The sequence below is a fragment of the Megascapheus bottae genome, chromosome 13 (assembly GCF_031878675.1).
Source record: "Megascapheus bottae isolate mThoBot1 chromosome 13, mThoBot2.hap1, whole genome shotgun sequence".
Lineage (NCBI taxonomy): Eukaryota > Metazoa > Chordata > Mammalia > Rodentia > Geomyidae > Megascapheus > Megascapheus bottae.
The window spans coordinates 20,274,997-20,297,742 of NC_143521.1; the positions used below are offsets into that span (position 1 = coordinate 20,274,997).

General features: G+C 37.7%; 1 protein-coding gene across 1 annotated transcript; it reads right to left on the bottom strand.

The window, feature by feature from the left end:
- Nucleotides 1–1,257: 1,257 nt before the first annotated feature.
- Dck (deoxycytidine kinase) lies at nucleotides 1,258–22,746 on the bottom strand. The gene is made up of 7 exons (XM_090343455.1): nucleotides 22,471–22,746; nucleotides 18,186–18,301; nucleotides 9,581–9,774; nucleotides 8,125–8,272; nucleotides 7,422–7,537; nucleotides 4,417–4,507; nucleotides 1,258–2,204 (listed from the first exon to the last, which is right to left on the bottom strand). Exons 1-7 carry the CDS (start codon nucleotides 22,559–22,561, stop codon nucleotides 2,178–2,180), a joined length of 783 nt encoding a protein of 260 aa, XP_090199581.1. The 5' UTR covers nucleotides 22,562–22,746; the 3' UTR covers nucleotides 1,258–2,177.

Consider the following 22,746-nt stretch of genomic DNA (forward strand, 5'->3'; position numbering starts at 1 on the left):
TTTCACCTTGTTATCTGATATATTTTATATATGCTTAATTGGTTGTTTGAAATAGGAGAGGGAAGGGGGGAAATCAAGTTGTGAGGGGGAAGGGGGAGGGGGAAATGGGAAACAGGACATGAGAAAGGGTATCAATATTTGTGAAGTAATGTACCTTCTATCTGATGAATATAACGTAACCCTTCTATTAATTACAATAAAAAATATATGAAAAAAAAGATGGGACTAAAAAGACTTCACTGGGGCAGGGAGGACAGCTTTAGTAGTACAGTCCTTGTCTAGCAAGTGTAAGGTACTGGGTTCAATCTCCAGCACCACAAGAAATGCTAATAAAGTTTATTTATAAATGAAAAAAATTACACTACTAAGTTGTTTCTATTCTGATTTTAATACAAAGATAAAGAAAGAATACTTATTTCCAGCACAGGAACAATAAAAAATAAATGGAAAACTGATTCCTATGTTCCACTAACATGTTTTATAAAACTTCAAATAAATGTAAAAAATGTATACTTTCACCACAAATGCTTTAAGGAAAATCATAATTTAAATAACTTTTAACTATAATAAGAATATTCCCTCTAAACCCAGAGAAGAAAAAAAAGCAAGTAAACTCCATGTCAACTAAAATACAGATCTAAAATTCTTGCTATTCTGGAGGCTGAGATCTGAGGACAGTGGTTCAAAGTCAGACGGGGTAAGAAAATTTATGAGACTCTTATCTCTAGTTAACCACCAAAAAGACCTAAGAGGAGCTATATGATTCAAGAGGTGAGTGTTAGCCTTGAACAAAAAAAAATCTCATGGATAGCACCCAGGCCTTGAGTTCAAGCCCCAGGATCAGCACAGAGCAGTGAAGGAAAAAAAAAAAAAGGATTCACAAAGTAACAAAGTATTACTCATCCATATCACAGATGAAAACAAACAACTAGATATTTATGAAACAGGTTATTCAATTACTAACTGGGAACAAAGTCTAATTTGCTCCTCTACAAATGTGTTATAGATATTAATAAGTATCAATAAAGTAATTTAATATTAAATCTAGTCTTGTCAAATATAAAATATATGGTCAAAAGCACTCAAAACTTCAAAACTTTATAGAGGTTTGGGGGGGCACCAGTGGCCATGCATGTAATCCTAGCTACTCAGGAGGCTGAGACCTGAGGATCAGGGTTCAAAGCCAGCCAGGGCACACATGTCCAAGAGACGCTTACCTCTAACCACTACAAAACCTCAAAAGGCACTGTGGCTCACATAGTAGTGCTAGCCTTGAGCTGAAAAGCTAAGGGACAGTGTCCAAGCCCAGAGTTAAGCCCCACGACTGATAAAAAAACAAACAAATACAAAATAAAACTTTTGAAGTTTGTGGCTTAATTGAGCTCTTGTCTAGTACACATGGGGCCCTTGGTTCAATCTCCAGAATGACTAAAAAAGGAAAAATATCTAAGAATTCTTACCCTAAATATTTCTTAAAATTCTACTTTATACATTGTTTTTTGTGTGCTAGAATTAGGGCTTGAAGTAAAGGTCTTCTGTTCTCACGTGGCTAGTTCCACTCAAGACTGATACTCTACCACTTAAGCTACACCTCTACTTCCGGTCTTTTGGGCAGTTAAAGCAGCTTTTAAATTTATTTGCCAAGAGTGGCTTCAAACCTCAATCCTTAGACTTAAGTTTCCTCAATAGGTAAAATTATAGGCATGATCAATACCCAATTACTTAATAAATCTTTTCAACTTTTAACTAGCACATAATTTACACAAGAAACACACCATTTTACTACATAAACTTTCTAATTAAGAAATTAGTCACTAGTGAGGTGGCAGCACCATGGAAAATGGTCAGCCTACTGGGGAGAATAGTGAGGAAAGATGAGAAAACTGTCTTTTCTGATGTAGTAGCCACTCACTATATTGATGCTGGATCTATTTACCTCCGGAGAATTATATAGTTCTGTTTTGATTTTTTTTTTAACCAAGGAAGGGAGGGAAGCTGCTTATAAAGTATTACACAGGATTAAGAAACCTAACAAAACAAAAAACCACTGTCTCCATCCCAGAACAAAAAGTTAAAAATCCAAGTCTTTTAAAGACATTTGTATGAATACTGAGTTTTGAAGATACACAAGGCTGTGACATATGGAAACATTTGGTTGTCTGTAGTCTTCAATAGCTTCACAAAGTACTCAAAAATTCTTTGACCTGAGGAAAGGAAAATAAGAAATTTATTAACTAATTTGAGATATCTAATATTCATCTTCATTTAAGATTTAACAGTTAAAGACCCTAAACTGAATAACTATCAAAATGCCGTCGCATTCACTTTACAAAGAAATATTGTTAGTATTGTTAGTTCTACAAGCTGAATGACCTAATATGTCATTGTAGATTTTATTTAATTTATTTAAGTTGATGCAATTCTAAAAAGCTTTGCCACTCGTTTTATAACTTTTTTTAAAAAAATCATTGACTAGAAATATGTGCTGCTTTGATATTGATAGTAGCCATAAAATTTTAAACAACTTTAAAGTTCAGTCATTTATCAGACTATGTTTCAGAAGCACTCATTTCTAGTCAAGACTGGTAACAGTCTACATTGTTAAAAGGGACAAAAGGAGGTTACATAAATGCTGAATGAACCCAGCAAACATACCAACATCAGAATGCAAGATTCTCAATTATCTATAAATTCTAGACTATACAAAAATTCTGAAAGATTGTTGCCTTGTAAAATATAACTTAAAAAAAAAGAAAGCTAACTATATCATTATTATTAAAAGTAAAACCAGCCAGGCGCAGTGGCTCATGCCTGTAATCCTACCTACTCAAGAGGCTGAGATCTGAGGATCAAGGTTCAAAGCCAGCCAGGGCACAAAAGGACCTGAGACTCTTATCTCCAATTAACCTCTAGGAAACGGGAAGTGGGGCTTGGCTCAAGGGTAGGGTGGTAGTCTTGAACTGAAGAGCTTAGGGATAATACCCAAGGCCCAGGGGTAGGGCGGTAGCAGTAGCCATGAGCTGAAGAGCTCAGGGACAGCACCCAGGCCAAGTACAAGCCCCATGACCCACCAAAAAAAAAAAAGTAAAACCAAATAATGTGAAATGATTTGGGTCAAAGAAGCATTAGATAAAATTTAAAAATGGTTTTGCAGATTCAGTTACACTGAAGGCTTGTTGCTGGTACACTATTTCATTGAATAGTATCCTATAGGTTTGACATCATTAATAGCAAGATCATCTGAATTTCAGATATACTTTTCTTTACAAGATCAATAAAATAACCAGATGCTATGATGATGAAGCTTTAAAATTTGAGATATATACCTTACAAATATCAAGCCCCTATAATATTAAAGAGCAGATACTTTATGAAAGGAAGAGAAAACACACAAGTTCCTCTCAAAACTGAAAAGCAAATAAGCATGATTGTTCAGGTTTTAGATAATTAATGTGGGCAGAGGAGTATTTGTTATACAATGCCCCCCTAACTCCTGCCTCAAATGTTCATGCATAGATTTTTCTCCCTTTCTTCTATCCCTTTATCAGTACAGCACCATTCATTTAGAATATAATTAATTCCCAGTTAGCTGAAGGTTACATTAACTTCAATTAAGAGAATGCCTCAAAAATCAGGAAATGCCAATTCATACTTGCTATAAGAAACAAAACTCAGTTTAAATTTCTTAAATGGATGAGACTGAGAAAAATATCCTATAAAACTCCAGTATCCCTGCCCCCCCCTCAAAAAAAATCCCACTCTAAATATTGGTGATATGGGGAAAAGGGAGAAAAGAGAATAATGCAGAATAGAAGGCAATAACAAAGAATGTGTTCCCAGGTACAGTGGCTCAAGCCTGTAATCCTAGCCACTCAGGAGGCTGAAATCTGAGGATTGTGGTTCAAAGCCAGCCCAAGCACTAACCAATTAACCACTAGAAAAATAGGAAGTGGCACTGTGGCTCAAGGGGTAGGGTGATAGCTTTGAGCTGAGGTGGTCAGGGACAGTGCCCAGGCCGAGTTCTAGCCCCACGACCGACAAAAAAAAGAAGAAAGAAAGAAAGAAAGAAAGAAAGAAAGAAAGAAAGAAAGAAAGAAAGAAAGAAAGAAAGAAAGAGAGAGAGAGAGAGAGAGAGAGAGAGAGAAGAAAGAAAGAAAGAGAGAGAGAGAGAGAGAGAAAGAAAGAAAGAGAGGAAGCGTAATTATCCTGCTACTGAGAAAAATAAAAAATGAGCAAGATTTTTTTAGTTCAAGTCACAAAGCTAAAAAATAAAGTCAGAAGTAGACACTAAACGAAGTCCTCTACATCTTTTAACTGTTTCTTAATATAATATTGTGTATATTTTTTTGTTAGAAAATTTCCTTACAAGTTTGTTTTTGGACAAGACAAAGTAAATAATAGATTGTCTAAATCTACCTTTTCAACCAGACTTTCATGTTTGTCTTTAAAGTCTTCATTAACATCCAGTGTTAAGATAGGCACCTCTTGCAGATAATCAAAATTGGTTCTGTTTTAAAAGATTGAAAACAAAACAAAGCAGAAAAACATTAAAAGCAAAACATTAAAATTCATTCTTATGTCATTTGACTCAAAACATTGCCGTTTTATACCAAAGACACCCTTTAAGTAATACAGCTAGCGGTGCATTCTTTCACAAATAGGTTTACTTAGCATAAATAAGTCTCATGCACAGAATATGTAAAACCACTTTGATTCTCCTCAAAAACAAAAAAGATGAAATTTTGTTTTTGTTTTTGCATCATTATCCAGGGCTTAAACTAAGGGCCTGAACACTGCCCTTGAAGTTTTTACTCAAAATTAGTATTCTAGCACTTGAGCCACCACTCCACTTCCAGCTTCTTGGGCAGTTAATTGAAGAGTCCTCACAGAAAGTCTCACAGACTTCCCTACCCAGGCTGGTTTTAAACACAATCCTCAGATCTCAGAGTCCAGAATAGCCTGGACTACAGGTGACACACAGGCTCCTGGCTAATGTTTTTCATTTTAAAGATAAGGTGGACTGGGTATGTGGCTCAGTGCTAGAGTGCGCGCCTTAGGCAATATCTACAAAGGTTGTGAAGTCATTCTGAGGATCAGAGGCTACCAAAGTTACAATGGCCAAGAGCTGACTAATGAGTCTATGCTAGTAATTCAACAGTTTATCTTCCAAATCATGACCTAAGAAACTAATTTGATTTGTACCTACCTTTAATTCCAGTTACTCAGGAGTCTGTAAGGAAGAAGTTCACTGTCTGAAGCTAGCCTGAGGCAAAATAAAGACTAGGCATCTGGCTCAAATGATAAAGCTTTTGCTTAGCAAGCAAGAGTCCTTCAGTTCAACCCTCATTTGTATATATACACAGAACTAGTGCTACAAGACTGACAACTAATTTGGTAATAGAAACAGCTACTAAATGACTACCAGGCAAATAGTGGGCATGCCAGCAAAAGGAATGATTCCCATTCAGGATGTATTTGGTTGGATGGCATAGAACAGGATACCAATTTGGTATTTATTTGCGTATTTTTTTGCCAGTCCTGGGGTTTGAACTCAGGGCATGAGCACCGTTTTTGAGCTTTGTCAAGGTTACCACTCTACTACAGAGCCACAGCACCACTTCAGTTTTTGATGTGTGTGTGTGTGCTGTACCCTGGGCTTCGTATATGCTAGGCAATCACTCTACCACTAGGCCTTGCTTCCAACCCCTTGGTATTTATTTTGCAATAAGATCTCACTATGTTGACCAAGGCATCAAGCTCCTGGACTCAAGTGTTCCTTTTGCTTCAGCTTTCCAGGTGTACCTGGCTTAGTGAATAACTGAAAACTTTACTGTTTATTTCCTAAATTTCCTGATTTACTATTTTCAAACTAATAAAAATTAAGTTGCAGATTAGGGGAGCTATGTTAGCTAAAAATTATTTCTAGCCAGGTGCTGGTGACTCAAACCTGTAATCCTAGCTACTCAGAAGGCTGAGATCTGAGGATCACGGTTCAAAGCCAGCTTGTTCACTGAAAGTCCTTGAGACTCTTATCTCCAATTAACTACCAGAAAACTGGAAATGGTGTTGTGGCTCAAGTGGCAGCATGATAGCCTTGAGCTAAAGTCAGGGACAGCACCTAGGCCCAGAGTTCAATCTCCAATGACTAAAAAAAAATAGCAAGGAAGTCTTACTTCAGTGTTCTAATAATAAAGATCCAGAAACACAACAAACTAAAGAAAGTTTGGGCAAATGGGACTTCATTAAATTGCAGAGCTTCTGCAAAGGACATAGCTAGCAAGTTGAATAGCCCATAGAGTGGGAGAAGATCTTTACTAACCATACAACAGACAAAGGCCGCAAATCTAAAATATATGTACAGCTAAAAAAATTGAATCTCTCCAAAACAAATCTTCAAAAAAACAACCATTCTATTAAAAGTTGGGCCAAAGATTTAAAGAGAGACTTCTCTGACGAAGAAATAAGAATGGCCTATAGACACATGATATCTCTGGTCATAAAAGAAACGCAAATCAAAACAACTCTGAGAATCTCATTCCAGTTATAACAGCCATGATCAAGAAATCTAATAACAACAGATGCTGGTGGGGATGTAGCAAGGAGGGATTACTACTACACCGTTGGTGGGAGTGTAAACTCATTCAACCACTGTATGGCAGTTCCTCAAAAGACTAAATATAGAGCTCCTCTATGATCCAGCAATCCCACTCCTTGGCATTTACCCAAAAGTCCAGAACAAGGATGTACTAAAGCACAAGGATGTTCATTGTAGCACTATTTACCATAGTGAAGATATGGAACCACCCAGATGCCCATCAGTAGATGATTGGATCAAGATGTGGTATTTATACAAAATCGAATTCTATGCTGCCATCAGAAAGAATGACATCGCCCCATTTGTAAGGAAATGGAAAGACTTGGAAAAAAATCATATTAAGTGAAGTAGGCCAGACCCAAAGGAACATAGGCTGAATAGTTTCCCTCATTTGTAATAATTAGTACACAGCTAGGACTCTCCTAGCAGAGGATTACAATAGCTCAAAACCTAAGTACATAAGGTCATATAAGATGAGACTAAATTAAAGGATCTGTCGGATATGGAAACAAGAGCTTTATATTGTATGATTGTTGTTCTTAATATACTATGCTGTTTTTATTCTCCTTTGTTGCCCTTTGGTTAATCTCATATTGTTACTGTATCTGACTTTGTTACCTGGCATATTGTACATATGTTTATTTATTTGAAATAGGAAAGGGAAGGGGGGAAAATAAGATGATTGGGAGGGAGCGGAGGAAGGGAAATAGGAACAAAAACATGAGAAGTGGTATCAATGTGTGAGAAGTAATGCACAATCTATCTGGCAAATATAACTGTAACCCCTCTATACATTCCAATAAAATTTAAAAAGAAAAAGTCTTACTTCAGTGTTCTATGAAGGAGCCAGCTTTCATGTTTATAGTGAAGTTTCTCCAAATATTCAAGAGGAATGCCTTGCTCTTCATTTCTTCCTCTTAAATATATTCTATTCAAGCATTTCTTCAAAAAATCAAAAAAGAAAAAAGGAAGTCAAAGAACAATTTTTCTTACCTGTCATTAAAACTTTTTTTATACTTACACTAGCCAAAAATCTCTACTTAATCTTTCTACAAAGTTAAAATAGTTTATTTTTATTTTAGGTTGGTTTTTCTTTTTGTCTATCTTTTTAGGGAGGGGAGAAGGAAAGGCACAGAAATGGAGGAAGGGTGAAAAAATGCATGGTATTCAGTATATAAACTATGTGGAAAATTAACTGATTGGGGATGGGGGGAGAAAGTGAAAGAAGGGATGACACTGTCCAAGCAGAACTGTAGTTAATACTTGACTCGACTCATGGAATTTTAATCTCTCTGTACAACACCTTAACAGTAACAATAAACTGTCTTTTTTCTTTTAACAAGAGCAACTTCACCCATTTGGGCTTCTAGTTTGCTGAGGAAAAAAAAAAAGATGTTTCTATCCATGCACCAATGAGTGTCAAGGTGAGGAGCTGGAGGATGGAGTTAAAATTACGCTACCTACCACTGAAAAGATCTGAGTAATCCTTAAATTTTCAATGGAACAAACAAATTTTTATTGGGTCTCACCTCAGGAGTAGCTCGAAGATAAATGATTCCATCTAATTCAAGACTTTGGCCAAACTGATTATTCATCCAGTCATGCCAGTCTTGATAAATTGTCCATTCTGTTTCATTCATGCAGTCAGATTCATACAAATTAGATGCAAAAATATACCTGAAAGACAATTTCCATTAACACGGGTATCATTTTAATAAAAAACAAAAAGAAATAAGAGGGGCCAAGAGTTTGGCCTAGTGGTACAGTGCTTGCCTAGCATGCACGAAGACCCAGGTTTAATTCCTAGGTACCACATACATAGAAAAAGCTGGAAGTAGTGCTGTGGCTCAAGTGGTAGAACTCTGGCATTGAGAAAGCCCAAGGTCAGTGGTCAGGCCCTGAGTTTAAGGCCAGGACTGACTGCCCCGCCCCACCCACCCAAAAAAAAAGGATAGCATCTACAAACAGAGTCTCCATACATATAGGAGATACTTTCTTGGCCAAAATGTATAAGAACACAGAATTCTCTAATGTCCCAAAAGTTCTGTCAGATTTCTTCATATACTGCTATATTTAAACCAACGAACATACTATAAAAAATTGAATGTAAAGGTATAAATGAAAATGTAATTATCTTCCATTAAATGAGACATTAAAGACTTACAAAAACATAAGTAATGTTATTCTAATTTTTGTATTGAAAATATATACCTTTTAGTCAGAAGTATGAGATGTTAATGAGTTTGCTATTTGCTAATTTTAAATAAGCATTTTATTTCTCAATCTTAATTCTTACTGTACTATCTAATATAAACATCAATTCAACATAAAGTTCTTTGGACTCAGCTATAGAAAAAGGGAGCTGGGGGGCATTTGGCCTAGTGGTAGAGTGCTTGCCTGGCATGCACAAAGACCCACGTTCAATTCCTCAGTACCACATACAGAGAAAAAGCCAGAAATGGTGCAGTGGCTCAAGTGGTAGCCTTGAGAAAGCCCAAGGACACTGTTCATGTCCTGAATTCAAGCCCCAGGAGTGACCAAAAAAAGATAAAAGAAAAAGGGAACCGAGACTCAAAGATTGCAAATCCTTTATTATGAGGTCAAAAGAATTATAACATAAATAGGACAATTCTAAGGCCCCCTTTGAAATTTTTTATTTTTATCTCTCTGCTATAGTTAAGAGTCTGAAAAATAGGTTTAACCAAGCAGATAAGAAATCTCACAAGGATTAAAATAAATTTTTACAATTTTTTAAAGAAAAAAGCTCTGTACAAATCTGAATTATTGGTCATCTTATACTCTACAATTTAAGTATTATAAGTGCTAGAAATCCTTAATGCCATTAATACCAGAATGATGAAAATATTAAATAACATTTTCTGTCTCATATTTCCAACACAATTTCTAATTTCATTCACTGGAAACAGAAAAAAATGTCTAGTTATATGTCAAGACTGAACATCCAAGTTTAAGACATTTACATACCTATCACTATATACAGACCGTTCAAAAAACAACACAGGTTTCTCTGCATCTTTGAGCTTGCCATTAAGAGAGGCAAGCTGAGCTCGTATTCGACTGAGACAAGCGTAAGATTGGAAGGTAAATGACCATCGTTCAGGTTTCTCATACATCATCTGAAGAACATTCCCACCACTCTTCTGAGACGTTGTCAGTTCCTATTTTAAATGTGCAGCAAGAAAAAAATAGTTAATGGACAACAGGGCTGTTTTAACTATCTTAAAGGCACGAAAGAAATTACATAAATATATGAATTACCAACCAAATGAAAATATATTACATCCCCATTTCCTCTACTTTTTCCCAGAACTACTGTGGGTTACAGGAGGCCTGAAAGACCTTCCTCATAGAGGACACATATAATCTGGTTAGAAATTACTTGTTTGGGGGCCGGGAGTTTGGCCTAGTGGTTAAAGTGCTTGCCTAGCATGCATGAAGACCCAGGTTCGATTCCTCGGTACCACATACATAGAAAAAAGCCAGAAGTGGTGCTGAGGCTCAAGTGGTAGAGCTCTAGCCTTGAGAAAGTCCAAGGACAGTGCTCAGGCCCTGAGCTCAAGCCCAGGACTGGCAAAAAAAAAAAAAATTGTTTGTCTAAAATGAAACTTAGTTAATATTTGAGGCTGAGTGTGTGAGTCAAGTGGTAGGGTGCCTACATAGCAAGTAAGATTCTGAGTTCAAGCCACCAGTTCCACTCATAAGTAGATAAGTGAAACTGAATAGTCAGTTTAATAAATAAAACTAGGGGGAATGGGGAGGGAAATGGGGTTAAAAACGTGAGAAGGGGTAACAATATGTGAGAAGTTAATGCACCTACTATCTAGCCAATGTAACTGTAACCCCTCCATGTTACAATAAAAATACTTAAAAATAAAATAAATAAATAAAACTAGATTTATACGTTTTTTTTCTTTTTAAGAAAGAAAAGCAAGCTATATTTTGTGCTAATACCCCTTATGGCAAAAGTCGGCTACATCCAAATCACACATTTCTCCATCAGGTGGGATGTAAGCTCTCCTATTTATCAGCCTCCACCATTCCCAGTTGATCCTTTAACAGCCCTGGTTCACAGATATATTTGATTTCCAGTGTGGTTCAGTACTATGAGCCAACTGTAAGCTGAAAATGCAATGATTATACCTAACCTTTCAAACACCACAGCTTAGCAACACAGTACACAAGAAGACAAGTATCATGGTCCTGTAACTGGGAGCTATGACTCACTGATATACTACAAGAGTGTATGCCATGTATTTCATTAGCTTGTGACAAGAGCAAAACTGAAGTACATCTTTTACTGAATGTGTGTCGCTGCTGCACAATCATAAAATTAAGAAATCAGTAACTGAATTATCACTTGGGGTCAATGGAGGATTGACTACTCACTTAGCTTCCAGGCCCCTTAAAACACTGGAGTTTGTAATCCCATCTGCTATTATTACAAAACAAATCTACAATTTTTGCCAGTAAATAATCACATTTTTAGAAACATTTTAGTGTTGAGGGGGAAAAAAGGAAAATTTACATAAAAAATTAGGTGAAAGTTTTGTTAGCTTATAACTAAATTGGAAATATCATCTAGAATTCAAGAATTATTTTTCTTTCTCTAAAATAGTTTTCCTAGGTGTGTTCACAAAAAGGCCTATGATCAATGACAAACTCTGTAGAAATAAGCAAAAATAGCATCTAGATTATGATCTCTACTATTCATTTTCCATTGAGTAGATTCCAGATCTGGTAAAGGAAATGTTCAGGATGAGTTCCAGTAAACAAGGAAACTATCAAAGATTACTAGGTGAAGGGCAAAGAAGCCAACAGACACAGAATCCTTCCAACTAAAACAGGACTGGTTTGAACACACAAACCAAAATGGCAGGTAAAAATGAGCTTATAATACTATAAAAACAGTTCTCTTGGAAGGTTGCTATGTTATCAATTACTCTGAAAGTTTGTAGGTAATTAAACAGTAGTAGGTGGGGGGGAAATGTCTTTTTACTGAATCTGAGCTAGTAAATCCAGAAGAGGTGATAAAGAATTTCATCTTTATAACACTTAATGATACATTAGAGTCAAGTAAGAATTAGAAACAGAGGCTCAAAATATTAGAGAAAATGGTAAGAATGCATTCTATCTTTTTTTTTTTTTTTTACAGCTACCCAGGCTAGACTTGAATTCCTGGGCTCCAGCAAGCTTCCAGGGACCTCAACCTTCTACAGATGAATTAGGATGTCTTAAATGACTAATAAATTTTAACATCATAAAAGACATCCTCTAGATGTAGGAAACAGATACCTATCATCACAGAGGTAATGTGACAAAGAGGATCAGAACTAAATCTAACCAAATACACATGTTAACAGAAAAAGGAAATTTATTGAATTTTACTAGACATAGTTAACCAAAACCAAATGAAATTTTTTCAATAAATACATTTTTGGGGCCAGGAGTTTGGCCTAGTAGTAGAGTGCCAGCCTAGCATGTACAAAGACCTGGGTTCAATTCCTCAGTACCACATACATAAAAACAAAACAAAACAAACAAACAAAAAAAAAAAAAACCAGAAGTGGTGCAGTGGCTCAGGGTAGTACGTCTTGAGGCAAGCCAAAGAACAGTGCTTAGGCCCTGAGCTCAAGAGAACCAAGCTGGGCATGGTGGCTCACGCCTGTAATCCTAGCTACTCAGGAGGCTGAGATCTGAGGATCAAGGTTCAAAGCCAGCCAGGGCACAAAAGGACCAGAGACTGATCTCCAATTAATCTCTAGAAAATGGGAAGTGGAGCTTGGCTCAAGGTTACAGCGATAGCCTTGAGCTGAAGAGCTCAGCACCCAGGCCAAGTTCAAGCCCCACGACCCACAAAAAAAAAAAAGGCTGGGGGTAGAGGGAACCAGTAGATTAAAATTTAAGAGACTGGGAGTGTGGCTTAGTGGAAGAGTGCTTGCCAGGCATATATAAGGCCCTGGGCTTGATTCCTTGGTAACACATACACAGAAAAAACTGGAAGTGGTACTGTGACTCAAGGGTAGAGAACTATCCTTGAGGAAGCCCAAGGACAGTGCCTAGACCCTGAGTTTAAGGTCCAAGACTGGCAAAAAAATAAAACTATATTTTTCACTAAAATTAAATACATTCAATTATTACTTTAATATATAATATGGTAGAATTACAAATAACTTTTATTCTCTTCTCTAATTCATGTTAACTGTTGCTTTATGATATTTTATAGAAATACAAATTGCTAAAAAAAAAAAATTCAAAAAATACAGACCAGGTATAGTGTTGCATACTCTCAAACCTAGCTACGTGGGAAGCAGAAATCAGGAGATTGAAAATATCCTAGGCAAAAAATTTGTAAGAGGGCCGGGAGTTTGGCCTAGTGACAGAGTGCTTGCCTAGCATGCACAAAGACCCAGGTTCGATTCCTCAGTACCACATACATAGCAAAAAGCCAGAAGTGGTGCTGTGGCTCAAGTGGTAGAGCCTTAGCCTTGAGAAAATCCAGGGACAGTGCTCAGGCCCTGAGCCCAAGCCCAGGACTGGCAAAAAAAGAAAAAAAAATTTGTAAGACTTCATCTCAACCAACCAATAAGAAAAACTAGGTACTGTGGTGGGACCATAAAGGAAGTTATAAATTATGATCCAGTTCAACTTGAGCATAAATTCAAGACCCAGGGTTAAGAGGTCGGAATATACCTCAAGTGGTAGAACACCTGACTAGTAAGCACATGGCACTAAGTTCAAACCCAAGAAAACAAATAAATAAAGCAAAAAGTACTAGCAACACATTGATCATCTTGATCTGGTGTAATGAGGTGTACCCTATGAATGTTTGACAATTAAATTGATTTTTAAAAAGAAAATATTACACAGCATCCTCCTAAAGAATTCAGCTCCAAAAAGAAAGAAAAAAAATCTCCCTAATAATCTGTCCATCTCAAAACTGAACTAAGTAAAGGTTTGGGCCTAACCTAAGTCAATAAATAATACACACTAATAATTGAATAAACCTTCAAAACAAAGGTTTATAATCATCTGAGTACCAAGATTTAATAATAATCTTTATTGGATGAATAAACTGGGAAAAGCATGGGTATCAAATAATCTTATAAACTACTGTGCTTCTTAATACTGACACAACTGATAAAATTGCTACTAGCCATTGATGGGAAAGAAACATTTCAGCCACTAGGTGGCAGGCTACAAAAATAAACAGTAAAAAAAAAAAAAAAAAAAAAAAAGCTATGCAGGTGCACATTTAATTACCAAGAGAAGACATGAGAGAAATCAACAGTTCAAGTCTTCCAGTCCTACAACTGCCAACAAACATTACCAGACAATACACAAAGCATGACTGGTCAGTGTGAGAACTGAAAAAGGTCTATTTCTCACTGTTGACAATATTTTAAGCAAGCTGAGATTTAGTAAGTAATTCACATAACTCTAAGGAAGAGACTAGAGATGAGTTTGGAAATGCCTCCAAAATGAGTAAAATCTCTCTTTTTTGTGGGGAGAAGGGGAGGCTGTGGTTGCTAGGGAGCAAACCCAGGTCTGTTAAATATAGTAGGTAAGAACTCTACCATTAAACCAATCCTTGATTCTAATGGAGGTCAAAGGGGAGAATGAATGAATAAATAAATAAAATTTTCAAACTGTAGGAAAACCATCCTACTACCTTAACCCTCATATTACACCTACCACCTTATCCCCAAAATACTGTTTTTCCTATCTGAAGCCCGGTCTGGAAGTACAGAAAACTACAACCCCAATACGCATACAAAATATATTAAAGCTATCTGCAAGCATATAGGGATATCAGAGATAACCAAACTAACATCATGGAGACATAACTGGGTTACACTGAACTGCTTGATGAAAAGAATGGTAACAGTACAATAATAACAACAATAATAGGATCATCTATATGCTAACTAAAAGAGTCAGTATGGCAGGCTGATTCTATACATGGAGAAAATTCCCATCCAACGAACATGAAATATCAGAATCATGAACCCAAAAAAGTTCTAAAAGAAAAAGAAATGCATCAGTGTATCATAGTCCAATGAGTCCTTCATATATTCTTACTAATCCCTCTGGATTCTATACAATCTTACTAATCCATCTGGACTCTAATTCCAAGTTTACCAGACAACTAATTGATTATATGCCATCTTCCCAAGTATATTAATAGGATGTTGCCCAAACTGTTTTCTGCAGCATAATAAAAGTTTAATATACTCCCAACATTAAGTGATGGAACAATGATATTTTTTGTGATTGTTTGTTGCTCATCCTGTGGCTTAAATTCAGGACATGGGTACTGTCCCTGGGCTTTTTTTTTTTTTTGCACAATGCTAGTGCTCTACCAATTCAACCACAGTTCCACTGTTAGCTCTCTGCTAGTTCACTGAAATAAAGTCTCACTGACTTTCTTGTCTGGGCTAGCTTTGAATCAGGATTCCTGTATCTCAGCCTTCTGACTAGCTATAATTACAGATGTAAGCCATAGGAGCCCAGCAATTTTTAACTAGGAGCCATCGCACATATTTGAACTCCTGTTTAAGATGTAACTAGAGAAAGATGAATAAGGATTTCTAAAATAATGATCATGTTTATTTCTTCACCTAGATAATAGCTATGAAGGTATTAGCTGTTTTATTTTTTTTATTATTTTTTTTACATATTTTAAGGTTTTATTTATCAAGCCAGATCTAAGTTTTGTGAATTTTACAGAATATTTGCAACTGCTAGAACTGCCACCTAATTTTAATAAAATGTCAATTAATTTAACTTCTATATTATCTTAAACTACATCATTTTTTCTGAGTCTAAAATATACTCTCCTTTTTCATATTTGTTTTTTTTCTTCTTTTTTTATTGTAATTAGTAAAAGGGTTACATGATATTTGCCAGATAGAAGGTGCATTAATTCACATACATTGATACCCTTTCACATGTCTTGGTACCCATTTCCCTCCCCCCCCCACACCCCTCTCCCGTCTTGGTTTTCCGCCCTTCCCTATCAAATTTCAAATATCCAAATACAAATAAATTCAATATATCAGATAACAAAGTGAGATACTATACCAATATGAGATAACCAAGGGATAGCAAAGGAGATGAGAGACAACATAGTACATTAAGGACAACAATCATTCATTATATGGCTTTTGTTTCAATATCCTGGAGGTCCTTTCAATTAGCTTCACATTATATGGCCTTATGTATCAAGATTTTGCTCTATTGCAGATCTCTGCTAGTAGAGCCCAAGGTTTCTACTGATTATGACGAATGAGGGAAACCATTGAGCCTAAGTTAGCTGTTTTATTTTTTTAACAGTGCTGGGGTCTAAACTCAAAAGTTTTACACTTGAAGGACAAGCACTTTACTATTTGAGCAGCATCTCCACCATAAGACAACAGCTTTAAAATTAGATTTCAAACTTTATATATGTTCCATATACTTTGCTGTTGTTGGTTGTGAATCTTGAACTCTGGGTCTGGGCACTGTACCTGAGCTCTTCAGCTCAAGACTAGTGCGCTATCACTTGAGCCACAATGTCACTTCCAGTTTTCTGATGGTTAATTGGAGATAAGAGTCTCACAGACTTCAGTGCCCAGGCTGACTTTGAACCTTGATTCTCAGATCTCAGCCTCCTGAGTAGCTAGGATTACAGGCACGAGCCACTGCACCTGACTTTCCTCCTTTATATTCTTAAGACAATCTTTAACCTTTTCCAAAACTCAGAAACATCAATTTCTTAACAAAATGGGATCAAGGTGGAAAGTCCCTTTAAATTTATTTTAGACATTCTGAGGATTGGGGCACTTGTGTAAAACTATGTTTGATAAACAGATGCTCAAGAAAGTATTTTTAGTTATACAAAACCATATGTAAGGGCCAGAAATGTAGCCTAGTGGTAGTGCTTGCCTAGCATGCATGAAGCCCTGAGTTCGATTCCTTAGTACCACATGCTCAGAAAAAGCTGTAGTGGCACTGTGGCTCAATTGGAATGGTAGCCTTGAGCAAAAAGTGTCAAAGGACAATGTCCAAGCCCTGAGTTCAAACCCCAAGACTGGCAAAACAACACAAAAACAAAAACCCATATGTAAGAGCTGGGGTGTTGTTTAAGTAATAAAGCCACTAGGTTTGATCTCCAGTAACACAAAACCAACATATACTAGCATATACTCAGTCTACACAGTACTTCTCTTGTATATATAATTGCATTTTATTTATTTAGTTACCTATTTATTGCTAGTTCTGGCACTTAAACTCAGGGCCTGGGCACTTTACTTGAGATTTCTCAAGGCTAATGCTCCAACACTTAGGCCACAGTACTATTTTTGTTTTTTTCTGTGTACATGGTACTAAGGAATCAAACTCAGGGCTTCATGCATGCTAGGCAAGGACTCTACCACTAGACCACACTCCCAGGCCAATGACTTACATTTTTTAAAACCTAATCATTCCCCCAAATCCTCACATTAGGAGTTACACTTTTTTTTTTTTTTGCCAGTTGTTTAAGTAATAAAGTCACTAGGTTTGGTCTCCAGTAACACAAAACCAACACATACTAGTATATACTCAGTCTACACAGTACTTCTCTTGTATATATAATTGCATTTTATTTACTTAGTTACCTATTTATTGCTAGTCCTGGCACTTGAGCTCAGGGTCTGAGCACTGTCCTTGGACTTTCTCAAGGCTAGAGCTCTACCACTTGAGCCTCAGCACCACTTCTGGCTTTTTTCTACATATGTGGTACCGAGGAATCAAACCCGGGTCTTCGTGCATTCTAGGCAAGCACTCTACCACTAGGCCAAACTCCCGGCCCAGGAGTTACACTTTTTAAAAATACTTTTCTCTCTGGTGGCTGATGCCTGTAATCCTAGCTACTCAAGAGGCTGAGATCTGAGGATCGAGGTTCAAAGCCAGCCCAAGCAGTAAAGACCTTGAGACACTTATCTCCAGTTAACCACCTAGAAAACCAGAAGTGGCACTGTGGCTCAAGGGTTAGGGTGGTAGCCTTGAGCTGAAGAGCTCAGGGACAGTGACCAAGCCACATGACTGACCAAAAAAAAAAAGAAATTTTTATTATTTTATTCTTTTTCTCTTCTCACTTGTAATGCAGTACAGAATCGTGCTAAATAAAAAGTGTCCAGAGTGAAAGTATGAAAAGTGTCCACAGTGTAAGTCTGAAAAGAATGTTGGTACAATACAAAGAAATGTCAAGGTAAATTTTTTTCTATGAAAAAGTCTGGAAAGGAAAACTAGTAACATTTAGTTATTAGGTGGTTTTGTTGTTGTTGCTTTCAAACAAATAATAAAAATTCACTCAAGAAAATTAATGTCTAATTAAATTCTTCAAAACACTGTAACTTTTGCTACTTACATGCAATGGAAAATAAACCTTATGCACAAAGCTCAACCATTTTCTACATGTATCGATAGGCATGTAAGGACTTACCCAGAAAAAGATACAAAACATTTGAAAGTTGTATTGGAAAAAAGAAAGCAGTCAAGAAACTACATATATACCAGTTTTCTAAGGCAAAACACTTATTTTTCATACCTCAAATTCGTCTTGGGTACTCTGAACATTGCACCACCTGGCCACAGGTTCGGGAACCACTTCCCAATCCTCACAGACTTGCTTAAGGATATTCACAAATGTTGACTTCCCTGCAGCTGTGAGAGGAAAGGTAAAATTGAGGAATGGAACTTGTCAGACAGAAAAAACAAAGCTAAATAAGAATCAGGTTTTACAACATTAATAAATGATAACCGAAAACACCAAACTGTATTTTCTAAACTTCCTGTTCTTTTTTTTTGTAATGAAAACTGAAAGGTTGCCACTCTTGCCCACTTCCGTTGAACGCCACTCTTGCCCACTTCCGTTGAACACATCTGTGTAGCTTAACAAAGTCATAGAACAGAGGAATTTGGAGTAGGGTGAAACTTTTAGGCAAGATGTCATGAAAAACAACAACAAAAAAATTCAACTCTTATAGCTCATTTTCCTTAGCTAACCAAATGTCAACTACTAATTGGCATCAATTACTAACTACTTTGTGAAGTAGTTAAAGCTATTTTTTCTCTTAACTAGTTGTGTAAATTTGAATGCCCCCCCCCCAAGTCTCTGAACATGAAAGTACTCTCTACTCTCCTCATAAAAACACTTGTAATAACCAGTAAATTGTCATGTAGTGGGCCATTCCAAGTGTTTGCACCTCAAAAATTTCCTCACTGAGTTCCATTTTCTCAGTCTACAAAAGTCAGTTCCTCTTCTATCTCAAACCATTTAAGTAATGGGCTACATAGTGAAACTCTGTCTTAAAAAACAACAACAATATAGTAAGAAGAACAAGAAAATACTAATTAGGCTGTGCATTGGTAGCTCAAGCTTGTTATCCTACTTCAGAAGTCTGAGATCCTGAGATTTGCACTTTAAAGCTAGGCAGGGCCAAAAAGCCTGAGAGAATCTATCTCCAAATAACCAGCAAAAGCAGAGCTGAAGAGGTTGCTTATGTGGTGGAATGTCAGCCAAACAAGAGAAACATGCAAGTACAATACCCTTAGTTCAAACGCTGGTTCCATCCAAAAAAAGATAACAAAATAACAAGTAACTATACAATCAATATGGGGATGAAGCCAATGCTTAGTTTTAGAATAAGAAATAATATTCCTATCTGAAACTAATAAGCACTAGTCAATAGAAATGATAGTTTTGCAAAGCACTTCCTACATGTCATGTTCTCTTCATTTGCTTTATATTTTCATAGTGGTAGAGAGATAGGGAAGGAGACAGAGAGAGAAGGAGGGGAAAGAAGGCTCAGGGAAGAAAAGGAGGGAGAGAGGAAAAGGAGTTTACTTTTCCCTGATACCATTCATTAGTTTTAACATATACAGAGGAGGAATGATAGTTCATGGGTAATCAGGGTATATACTGTACACACAGTATTTTTAGATTACCAAGAATGAGTCACATTTCACAGTAGGGACAATCTTGACTTAGTATCTAACAGGTCACAGCAATTCTAATGACAACCCCACCCTTTCTATCTGAAACCACCAAGTGTGGTTATAGCTGACATCACTTCAACAAGATGTTCTTGTTCTCCTCTTGCCCAAGAATATGCAATTTCAATTTCTACACAAGCAGAGCTTCCTTTTCCTTATGAAATGGAACTAAGAGATTAACAAAATAACTTACCTTTGACTTGAAGAACTATGTTCAACCCTCCAACATTATATAGGGCAAAAGAAAAACATGAGTTTTCCAAGATCACACAGAACAAAAAAAAAAGAGATGAAAGAGTTACACAGAAAGAACAGCAGAGAAGCAAAACACAAAAGCTACAAAAACCCCATTTTTACCAGAAAATGGGGAAAACTTTTTTTTCTTTGCCAGTCTTGGGCTTGAACACTACTCTTGGGCTTTCTCAAGGCTAGAGCTCTACCACTTGAGCCTCAGCACCACTTCCAGCTTTTTTCTATGTATGTGGTACTGAGGAATAGAACCCAGGTCTTTGTACATGCTAGGCAAGCACTCTACACTAGGCCAAACTCCTGGCCCCGAAAACAGGGAAAACTTTTAAGGATAAACTGCATGGCAATCAGAGTTTGCTGTGGGAAAAGCACTGGTGACTATAATTTTGTGCTCAAAGAGTACCGTTAGGTGTTGTAGGGCATTTATAAAAATGATTTTCAATGATCAACAACCTCACCAAGCTACATTGAGAGAATTTGATGTTAGAAAAAACAATCAAGAGCCAGGTGCCGGTGCCTCACGCCTGTAATCCTAACTACTCAGAAAGCTAAGACCTGCGGATCACGGTTCAAAGCCAGCCTAGGCACAAAAGTCCCTGAGAGTCTTATCTCCAATTAACTACCAGAAAACCGCAAGTGACACTATGGCTCAAAGTTGCAGAGCACTAGCCTTGAGCTGAAGAGCACAGGGACTGTGCCCAGGCCCAGCGTTCAAGCCCACACCAATCAAAAAAGAAAAAAAAAAGAACAATCAAGAAATACATTAAAACATCAGCAAATAGCTAACTGTCTGAAACCACTTAAGGGCTAAAACTTTATAAAGTTTCTTCTAATACTGCCTAGGTAGTGTGATCATACTTCAATTTTTCTTTTTAATCACACTGAATAACCATGGTTATAGTTCCTTAACTTTTGACAGGGAATGGGAACTAAAAAATAAGTGACTTAACAAATTCTATGAAAGCGGAAGAGAACAAGAACCAAACTTTTCCTTTTTCTGGTATCACGATTTGAGCTCAACGTTCATGGTCTTACTTGGCTTGTTTGCTCATCAGAGGCTCTAGCACTTGAGCCATACTTCCAGCATAGCTTTTTGTGAAGATGGAACCTCTCAGACATTTCCCCTAGGACTGGCTTTGAATCATGATCCTCTGGTTCTCAGCTTCTGAAAAGCTAGGATTATAGGCAAGAACCACTGATACCTTTGTACATGGTAGTACTGGACTGAGAAGAAAAGGGACTAATACCCTGTGGTATTTGATTTGTGGGGCTGTCCATCAAATTAATTCAAGATAGCTTTACTTAACTACTTTCTCCAGATTTTACTTATGGTCTTCCTTATCAATTCAGATGCTGTGAGGAGTTACACTGATAACCTGTGTGCATTCTCAACAAACTTAAGACTGCTGAGAGGAAAAGAGGGTTTGTTTCACTCAAAGCTGACAATACTGGAGCAATCTTTCAGACTATGTTCAGATTTCTTCTTTCTTTTGAATGCTTAGAACATCGGCTTGTCTTGCCCTTTTAAAGAAAACTTTGAATGCGGCAAGAATTAAAATAGCTGTATGCAACCTGCCCCCAACGTTCAGTCCCCAAAATAAAATTTCTATCAAAAACAGGAAGCATCAATGGTGGGTTTCCTCTGTTAGGAAATATAGGAGAAGCAGAAATGCACAATCATCTTGCAAATGATAGGTACAATGTAGTTGATCTTAACCAGGGTAAATAGAAATGCTAGTAATCTCTGAATCATAATACAGTGTTTACTTGGATGTTTGGTAAGATGAGAGAATCCCCTGAGATCATTAAGAATCTCTCTCCCTCTATTCAACTACTAATGGCAGTTATATTAGCGACTACTAAAACCTGCAGATACATCCAAATGTCCACAATGGTTGTGGTATATCCATGCAATGGAAGACTGCTAACCAATTAAAAGGAACAAACTATGAAAACAAATAACATGCTGTCTCTCAAAAGCATCTCGGCTCAATGAAAGAAACAAGTCACAAAAATCTAGCCTACGATTCTATTAATCTAACATCCAGGAAGAGGCATCTCTGGAGAGAGAAAGAAAATTAGGTCAGCAGCTGACAGGGGGATACAGGAAAGGAAAGAAAGCTGTCTACAAAGAACAAAGGCAGTTGGGGGGAATGTTCTCTTATCTTGGTTGGGTAGGATGGTTACGTTTATGAAATTAAAAAAAAGAAGGGGGTGACTTAAGCCTAACCACATTAAAAAAAAACAAAAAACCTGCCACCTCTAGAGATATGGCTAGCACACCTGTCTGGCAAACACAGGACCCTAGTGTCAACCCTTGGATCAGGAACATAAATAAAAGCACAGTGTGCATTATCTCTCACGGTAGGACAAAATAGCACTTCTTTCTGAGCGCCCAGGCCTCGAGTTCCTCACAGAGGCCGGCCAGCGCCCGCAGCGCCGGGCGGCGCGGGGCAGGGCCCGGCCGGAAGCGAAGCTGCGGGCAAGCCCTCCCTCCCAAGACCAGCAAAGAGGCGAAGCCCACACGAGCTCCGGCCGCCGCCGCCCTTCCCTCTGCTTCGGGCCAGTCGCTCGCGAGAGCGCCTTACCGATGTTCCCTTCGATAGAGACTTTCTTGATGCGGGCGCCCTCCGAGCTGGTGGCGGGGGACGGGCAGAGCCTCTTGGGCGGGGTGGCCATCCCTGGTCTGGCGGCAGCCACGGACGCGGCGGGCAAGGAGGACTGGAAGGCGGCCGCAGGTGCGCGCGCGGGGCCGGAGCTCGCCCGGACCTGCCTTCCCAGCGCGCGCCGGCGGGCCCAGGGTTTGACTTTGGCGCGCAGAGGCCGCCTACGGAGGGGCGGGCCCAAGACGCGGCCCCGCCCAC

Excerpts from the sequence above, each read along its gene's own strand:
- Dck (XM_090343455.1), bottom strand. The coding sequence starts at position 22,561 with ATGGCCACCCCGCCCAAGAGGCTCTGCCCGTCCCCCGCCACCAGCTCG. Across the intron at positions 18,302-22,470 it reads CTCTATCGAAGGGAACATCG|CTGCAGGGAAGTCAACATTT; the intron begins GTAAGGCGCTCT and ends TTCCTCTCACAG. Across the intron at positions 7,538-8,124 it reads ATCTTCGAGCTACTCCTGAG|AAATGCTTGAATAGAATATA; the intron begins GTGAGACCCAAT and ends GATTTTTTGAAG.